This window comes from Apodemus sylvaticus, chromosome 5, assembly GCF_947179515.1.
Source record: "Apodemus sylvaticus chromosome 5, mApoSyl1.1, whole genome shotgun sequence".
NCBI lineage: Eukaryota > Metazoa > Chordata > Mammalia > Rodentia > Muridae > Apodemus > Apodemus sylvaticus.
The window spans coordinates 71,697,297-71,706,699 of NC_067476.1; the positions used below are offsets into that span (position 1 = coordinate 71,697,297).

The following is a 9,403-nucleotide window of genomic DNA, read 5'->3' on the forward strand; positions in this document are numbered from 1 at the left end:
ATATGTGGTGTTGCGGCCCAGGCTGATCTGGATCCGGAAGGGGAGAGATCTGAGGGCTCCCGCCAGAGACCTCAGGACTGGAACCCAAGCTCCATGCCACCGGAGCAAGCTGTGCTGTGGGCTCCTAGACTGCCTCTGGGTGCACACCAGGTCTCCTGAACTTCTTGGAGACTGAGTGCTGTGGCCCAGGCTGTTCAGATCCCAAAGCAGGCAACTGAAGGCTCCCGCTGGGGCCCGCTGGATTCACCAGAGCACACTGACTTCTCCACTAAATAAGTGTTTTAAAGGAGCATACCATACACTGAATCAAAATTCATCATTTGTATGTGATGAGAGCTCACCTATATATACTATGTAGAAATGTACTTCAACATTTTACATATCATTTATATTATGTAATCATGCTGTTAACTTTCTTAATTTGAGCTGTCAATGCTAAGCTCATTTGCTGTATTGTCAATATCCAAGCTATAGCTTCTTCTATTATTACTGTAGATAGAAAAAGATGCAGGATGAACCATCAGTGACTAAGGTGATGCGCAGTGCAGCATCCAAGGTGCAGCAGCAGGTTACTAGTCATCAGCAAGTCACTCGCTCATTATAGATGCTTAATATTCCAGGTTGGGAGAGATTCCCTCTTAACATAGGTGAAGAAGGCAAAGCTTGTGCTCTTCTATACTCTTGAGTTTGGGAAAAACTGTTATGAAGAATCTCTAAGTGTGGATTTATACACATTTTCAAATATTCATGCAGTTTTATACTCAAAGTTTTGACAATCACCCAGGTCCCATACAGAATGTGAATTCTTACACCTACAACTGATTTCCCCAACTGGAGCTTGTATCCTCCAATCACAACTCTTCATTTTCTACAGAGATTCTTCATGGCATTTTTTACCTCTGCATTTCTCAGAGTATAAATCAGGGGGTTGAACATGGGTGTCAAAATACAATAAAACACAGCTACTATTTTGTCTATGGACAGAGTAGATGATGGCCGCATGTAAATAAATATACAAGGCACAAAGAACAAAGCAACAACAGTGAAGTGGGCCCCACAGGTGGACAGAGCTTTCCGTCTCCCCTCTGCTCTGTGGGACCTCAAAGTGCGCAGGATAACAATGTACGAGGCAGCCAGCATGAGAAAGTTCAGCAGGCAGATCACACCACTGTTGGCCACCACCAGCAGGCCAATGACATATGTGTTGGTGCATGCCAGCTCCAGTAAAGGATACAAGTCACACACAAAGTGGTTTATTACATTGGGACCACAGAAGGGCAACTGAAGGACCAGAAAGAGCTGAACTGATGAATGTAGGAAGCCACCCAACCAAGCCACTGCCACCAGCACAATACAGACATGCCTGGTCATTGTGGTGGTATAGTGCAGGGGCTTGCAGATGGCTACATAGCGGTCATAGGCCATCACTGTGAGCAGAATGATCTCAGTTCCTCCCAATAAATGAGCCACAAAGAACTGGGCCAAGCAGCCCTCAAAAGAGATGGCTCTTCCCTCATGCAGGGAGTCAGCAATGAGTTTGGGTGTCATACAAGAGGAATAACAAGTATCAATAAAGGACAAATATGAGAGGAAAAAGTACATAGGGGAGCCCAGGGTGGGGCTGAAGGTGATAGTGATAATGATGAGTAGGTTGCCTCCAACAGAGACAAGGAAGACCAGCAGAAAAAGCACAAACAACATCCTCTGCACCTGGGGGTTCTGGGAGAGTCCCAGCATGAAAAACTCTGTGACATTGCGTGGACTATCCATGAACTCGCAACTGCATCCAGAGACTTTGACTTTCCGAGGAAGTTCAGTTACTGACTCTTTAAAACCTTTCAAGTAACTGGAGGCTGAAGGAAAACAGTGTTTACAGAGTATAGTTATTCTAAATTCTGAATCCCTAAAGAAGACCTATTAGCAATATAAATCATGTTATTTCCAGTTAGTTATATCAGGGAAGTATAAAGGAATAGGCAAAATAAATACCTCTCAAGCTATTGTACTTTTTGCTTTGGGGCATGTAAGAAGCAGTACACTTTTATCATGCCTGTATATGGGGTGGGGGGGGCTGTCTATGGGTATGGATGTGCCTGTATGTGACTGTGTATGTGGATTGATGCATGCATATCTGGGTGTTCACATGTGTGTGTAGTTGTCCGTGCATGGGTGTGCAGAAGCCAGAGTTGACATCAGGGGCCTTTCTCAGCTACTGCTTGTCTTATATGTTGAGGCATAGTCTCACTCACTGAGAACCAAAGCTTGCAGATACAACTAACTATTTGTCTAGACAACTTGCCCCAGAGACACTGGAGTCTCTGCCTCCTGCATGCTGGGAATACAACATGCTGGGTCTGCAACATGTGCCAACTTTGACTGGGGTACTGGGAATCTGAATTCTGATCCTCACACTCATACAGGAAGCTCTTTTTGTGCTTGGTTATCACCCCAATCCTCAATCCTTTTTTTTTATTATTATTTTTAAAGACAATAATAATCAATTATAAGAATACCTTCAACACTTCTCCCCATTTGCATCCCTATCAGTAGCAGGCCACCTGCTGAACTGAGTTTCAGAGTAATTAGGAAGATAGAGAAAACAACTCCTATCTTCATTCAGGGAAGCTACCAGACACACCTGAGATCCTTTGAGTTGGAAGTGAGAGCAAAGGTGGCCATCAGTGCCTGGAGCTCCAAGGACAGTAAGCATGTCCTTTTAATATTGAGAAAGGGAAGGTGGGTCCTCCTGTCTGCCTTGTGTGGTACATGCCCTGCTTTCCACTGGACCTGCCTGCTGCACAGCCTGCCTCAGAGCTGGCAGGAGTTGGCAGCAAGTTCTAAGCCAGAGGAATGCCTACAAATTGATGCCACCTACATCAAGTGCCTTAATATCAGCTTCCACAGTTCCCCTTTCATTCCTGAAAGAAGAAAAGAGCGTCACCTTGGTTAGAGAAGGAAGGAAGGAAGGAAGGAAGGAAGGAAGGAAGGAAGGAAGGAAGGAAGGAAGGAAGGAAGGAAGGAAGGAAGGAAGGAAAGAGAACCTTTTCCTTCTTGAAAGCTCTTTGAAGCTTCTTGTTTTGATATTAGTACAAGCACAATGACTTAAAATGGATGCTGTTCTAGCCATTCTTGGTGTTTGTACCTGTATAAAAAGTCTGTGAAATTCAAGTCGAGGCATCTTTTGAGGAAACTGGACTAGACTGTGGAATTTAAAATCAAACACAGTAATACCTTTAGGAGCCCTATGGGGACAGGTGGAATTATTAAACTGGAAAAAGAAATAGCAAGTTTAAGAAAGAAAATGAAAACTTGTCTTCAAGACAGTACAGATAGACTCAAAGATGGGTCAAAATCGCCTGCTTTGTAAAGAATTAAGATGCAAGTTACATGCTACATAAGAGCATATCAGAGCAAAACTATATCAATTTCACCAACTGCCTTAAACAATCTTCCTTTATATATTTCAAGTCTTGAACAGAATCAACAAGATACAATATTTCCAATTTTCTAAATCTAAAATTGTGTCAGCAACTCAGTTTTCCATACATAGGATTTAACTCTTCGATTATTTTCATCAGTGAAGATACTTAAGGCAATTAGACTGAAATAAAGTTCTTGAAGTTTTACTTAAAGTGACAGTATCACTATAAAAGTTTTATAGTCTTAAGTGGATCTTAACCTAGAAAACTGGAATACCCAAAACATAATCCACACATCAAATGAGGTACAAGAAGAACGGAGGAGTGGCCCCTTGTTCTGGAAAGACTCAGTGAAGCAGTATAGAACAAAATCAGAACAGGGAAGTGGGAAGGGTTGGGTGGGAAAACGGGGAGGGAAGGGGCCTGATGGGACTTTCGGGGAGTGGGAGTCCAGAAAAGGGGAAATCATTTGAAATGTAAATAAATATATCAATTTAAAAAAAAGCAAAAAAAAGTTTTATAGTCTTATTCTAAGAAAATGTTAATTTTTCTTTTGTTAATATTTATTTCTTATGTTATTAAGTTATTTACATCCAGATCACAACTTCCCCTCCCTCCTTTCCTCCCATCCATCCCTTTCTCCTCTCTTCCCCACCCACTCCTTCCCTCTTCCTGAGAAAAAGGGAAGCCTGGATAAATGGGAAATTTTATTGACATATTTGAGAATGAATAGAAGTCCCTACATGACAATCATGTACTCAGGAATTTTCTTAAGAAACACTTTGTGGTTTTGTTTTTTAAAACCTCTGGTAACAACCAGAGGGAAATTTTATGTTCATGTAAGTAAAATATTTCTATGCCAAAGTTGAGATATTACATTCTACAGATTCTTGCTAAGTAGGAGCACATCACATTAAATATGAACAGAAAGCTACTGGATTTTGTATTAGATAAAATATTAGAATTGCAGTTGAAAATTTATAGAACAAAAATTCTAGGCTACAGAACAAAGTGACAGTATCACTGTTTTTAAACCTTTTGTATTTTTTAAAACTAGTCAAAGTAAACTTCCTCATAAGAATTCTAGAGTTTAATATAAGAATGTTTTTATAACGGTTTCTCAATGGTGTCCCGAAGCACAGCGATGGAACTCTACTTCATGATATTCTAGATAAAAGGAGTTTGAAGGTCCAAACATACAAAGTTGGAGTTTTCTAGCTACCAACCTAACTCCAGGTTCAGTGAGAAACCATCCTCAAGGAAATAAAGTAGACACTGGTAGAATAGGACACATGACATTTTCCTCTGACTTCTACACACCTGTACATACATGTGTGTATAAAGCATACAAATATATATGTGCACACACACATACACATGTGTGAGAGAGAAAATCTATTCATTATTAAATTCATTCTAAAGCATGACACAAACCTTTCCCAAGGGCCAACTGTGCTCAGCATTTACTCTAGATCAATTCTCAAAATAAGTTGATACTCTAGTAATATCACTGTTAGCCTTTTCTACTTCATAGCTCAGTCAAATCCTATCTTATCCACACACATGCCAATCCTGGTGACATTAGTCAACTATACAATCATATCATTATCCATTTTAATTGCCTAAAGCTCTCTTTACCTTTGGAATAAAATTTAAGCATTCTGGTCACATCATAAAGCTGCTGATAGTAGCGGGTGTATACCCACATTATTCTTCAGTTTCCTTCCATGAACACTTTCATGTGCTACAGCATACTATACTACTTTAAACTTCCTGATTAAGTCATAATTTTCCAAATACAGTATCAGGCAACTGGCCCTGGTCTTATATAACCTTCCTCTTCTTGTAGCTTCCTTTAAAACTATGCATCAAACATACCATTCCTCTCTGTAATGAATTTAATCCCTTCACCATTCCAGCGATATCATAAAGCCACTATGCTTCTTTAGTAGTTAGATTGTATCTCTATTCTAGCTCTTTGTATATTGTGCATCTTGAAATCATGAGGAGTTATCTGCATTAAAATACCCATACTGGCAGGCCTTCAATGGCTCCTAATGAAACAGTTACTGAATGAATGTATGAATGAAAACTAGGAGCCCTACCAGAGCTTTATAGATACAGAAGCGAATACTAGCAGCCAACCATTGTACTGAGCACAAGGTTCACAATGGAGGAGTTGGAGGGCAGACTGGAGAGGGAGGTTGCACCCAAGTGGGAAGAAGGATGATGTCGTCCAACTAGACACCTGAGGGTGTCCAGGGACTAAACCATCAACTAAGGAGTACACATGGTTCCAGCCAAAAGAGTGGCAGAGGAATGCCTTGTCAGGCATCATTGGGAGGAGAGGTCCTTGGTCCTGTGAAGGTTCAATAGAAGCCACAGTGTGGGGAATTCAAGTGGGGGTCGTGGGAGTGGAGGAGCATAATCTTAGAGGCAGGGTGAGGGAGGAAACTGGGAAGGGGTATAACCTTTGAAATGTAAATGAAGAATAAATTGAATAAAAAAGTTACTCAAAAAAAAAAAGAAAAGAAAAGAAAAGAAAACTAAAACCAAAAGATTTAGGGAATGTAATAAAACCAGAACTTAAGTGTTAAGACCTTCTTACCAGAATTCTTTGACATTCTGACATGGCAACTGATAAAATCAATTAGAATCCTTCTACATCATTAGGTGTTCCTTCTCCTATATTGAACAGTCCATACATCAAAGGTCTTAGCCAGAATTAAAGAAAGTTCCCACAAGGAGAGAATTGCAGCAAGAAACTGCAGTTTAATATCCTCTTCTCTGTCCTAGAAATCTATTACAGTCTAAGTGACCTTGTTCACAGGGGAAAAAAAATGTCAGAATGTCATCCATGTGTGAGCTAAAGGATGCCTTTTCAACTGTCATTCCCAGGTTTATCCTCTAAACGTACATCACAGAGAGAATTCTTATGATTGTAATATTATTCTTGGATGTCAACTTGACTACATCTGTAATTAACTATAACTCAAATAACTGAGCATACCTGAGAGGATGTTTTTTTCTTAATTAAATCATTTAAATTAGGAAGATACACTTGTAATCCAGATCTTTTGAGGTGGGAAGATCCACATGGAAGAAGAAATCTGTTCTCCCTTTACCTTCTTATTCTTGCTCTCACTAGCAATTTCATTCCTTCACTAGCATTAGATGAGGCTTCTTCAGATTTCTAGCATATCCTGAATACTGGTGGAGACATCCAGCCTTGTGGAGTGAACAACTACTGGATTCTTGGACCTTCCATTGCTAAAAGCCATCATTGATCAAGCTGAACTAGTCAATAAGCCATTCTAACAGTGTGTGTGTGTGTGTGTGTGTGTGTGTGTGTGTGTGTGTGTGTGTGTGTGCATTTATGTGTATGTGAGAGAGATTCATTCTCTTAGTTCTGTTCCTCTAAAGCAGTAGTTTGCAACCTTCTTAATGCAGCAACAATTTAATACAGTTCTTCATATTGCAGTGACTTTCAACAATAAAATTACTCTATTGCTATTTCATAACTATAATTTTGCTACTGTTATAAATTATAATGTAAATGCACAATATACAGTATATCTGATATGCAACCCCTTAAGGGATTTCAACCCACAGGTTGAGAGCCACTGATCTAGAGACTGCACTACTTCAGGACTAATACAATCTTAAAAAACTCTTGTTTTTCTTATATGTTAGAAATTTGACACAGAATGACTTAGTAGCCAGGCCAAGTCATAAATACTGCCCCCATACCTTTTGACCGCCCAGTTTGAGCTCCCACTTACATTACACCATTTCTTCCCAGAACCCAGGTTACTAACTGCACTCAAGAACAAGAGGAACAAAGGGAAAAGAAAGGATTGAGCCCTGTTGTTTACAGTGATGCACATCAACTGAGCCTTCAGGGGAAAGTCAAAAAGGCAATGGTGAAGACTGAATGGCCGCTCACAATTATAGGGAGAATATAAAATACAAGTGAGAGAAGTGGGAAGTTTTACTTTATCTGACAACTTAAAAAACTACTTCCTAATGCATTTTCTTTCACCCTTTAATCTACACACATATTTTTGTTTATTCTCACTTTTACTTTTTAAATTATACTATACATTTAAATTTTATCCCATTTGATACTACAATATGCAATGTTTAATAATATATGCAATTTGAGGTATTTCCAGTTTAGATCAGCTTAATGTGGTGGTGAAGCACATGGGTCTTTTCATGTAAGTATGAGCAGAACACAGAATGCAGAAGCTAGAGATTCTGGTTGAGTGTCAGATATTTTGAGTCAGTCTCTCACTAAACCAGGAGTTTACTGATTTGTCTAGAATGCCTGGCCAGTGAGCTCCATGGGTCCTCCCATCTCTGCCCCGCATCACTGATGCCACTCGTGGATTTTTATGTAGATTCTGGAGATTCAAAACAAGCCTTCATGGTTACATGGTGGCAAATACTCACTGAATCATCTCCTTGTCCCTATCAATCTCTCTTTTCTGACAAAATTATAATTGCATATAATTGGTCTGTTTGAATGTGTCAGAATTTTACTGCATATCACTATTTAATCATTGTAATGAACCTGAAAAGTAAGTCTATCCTTCACTATGAGCATTAACTCTCCACAAATGGTAGTAAAACAGGATTTCATCTTAAAGGGAAATAACATGCCTGATATCTGACGTGTGAACTTTCCATACCAAGCAACACTCCAGTTCTCTACAGCTGTCAGTCACCTGTTATAGACTTATGTCAGTACAGATACTACACAGAGTTGGGCTAACACTGTTGGTCCACAAATCAAGAATCCAGTGCCATAAAACTGCTCCCAATATAAGATACCAAGTGTAAGTAGCTGGTTCCTAGTTTGCTCACACTTGTATCTTAATCAAATGTTCCTACAAGCTACACTTTAGTATTGTTGCTAAATTTAACATAGTTTACTGGTTTATTATGATGGATGGTGCCAGACAGTGCTGTGTAGGGTGAGACCCATAATCTCCAGTAATGCCCCTCCTCCCTCTAGCATTGCTGTGTGCCTTCTTACCTGCCTTGGTTGTCAGTCTGCAAAGTTCTCAGAAACCAACGACACAATAATCTTTGATTTTCAGTCATAAAAGTATGAGTGAAGCCTTCTTAATTCATGAGAAGTTCTCTTGGAACTCCAACAAAAAGTTATAGTTTTAGGGGTTGTAGCATATCTGTGTGGAACCCTATATATACCACAAGATTTCAAGCTTCTGGGGAGGAAAGACAGAGTTGGGAGTAGGATAGGGAAACCAAATGAAGGTCATGTGTTGTATTTAGATAATTTCAATCTCCATCCCAAGCTCTTTCCAAGAATTCTTAAATGCAACTCCACAGCTTCTTTATTTGCATAATAAGGTTGCCAACACCTGCCCTGGAGAGTTTTAGAGGGTCAAATAAAGAAAAAAATGTTAACACACCATGGCCACCAAAATCTTTCCAAAGACAGTTTAAATTGTTATTAACTTCTCTGTCTTTTTCTCAATTTAAACCATTATATTACGTATAAAGGATGATTTCAGAAATGAGTCAAAACTCAGAGAGAAAAGTAAACTGAGAGTCATTTTAAAACTCAAAGAGGGGAGCTGAGAATAACTCAGTGAAGTGCTTGCAGTGCACACATGAGGACCAGAACTCAAACTCGCTGAAACCCATGTTAAAACTAAAGCAGCACACATCTGTAACTACAACACTAGGATAGAAAAAGGTAGAGCTTTGGAGCTCAATGGTCAGTCACTCTTGCAAAAACCTCAGTTCCAGGTTCCGTGAAAGAACCTGACTAGACAAAACTGAGGAAGACTTCTAACACTGGTCTCTGTTTGCCACAGGCACAGAGATATTCATGCACACAGAGACACACGCATGCACATGCACACATACAAACATACCCACATACATGTACACACACATACACAATTTTCAAAGAAATTATTTTGTTACATTATAATATAAAAAACAAATAT

The 9,403-nt window shown here is 39.5% G+C and overlaps 1 protein-coding gene and 1 pseudogene across 1 annotated transcript; one reads left to right on the forward strand and one right to left on the reverse strand.

Moving 5' to 3' along the window:
• Positions 1-861: 861 nt before the first annotated feature.
• Positions 862-1,770, reverse strand: LOC127684440 (olfactory receptor 140). Its single transcript, XM_052181364.1, has one exon. The coding sequence runs from the start codon at positions 1,768-1,770 to the stop codon at positions 862-864; it is 909 nt and encodes a 302-aa protein (XP_052037324.1).
• Positions 1,769-3,511, forward strand: LOC127684857 (THAP domain-containing protein 2-like; annotated as a pseudogene).
• Positions 3,512-9,403: the final 5,892 nt, after the last annotated feature.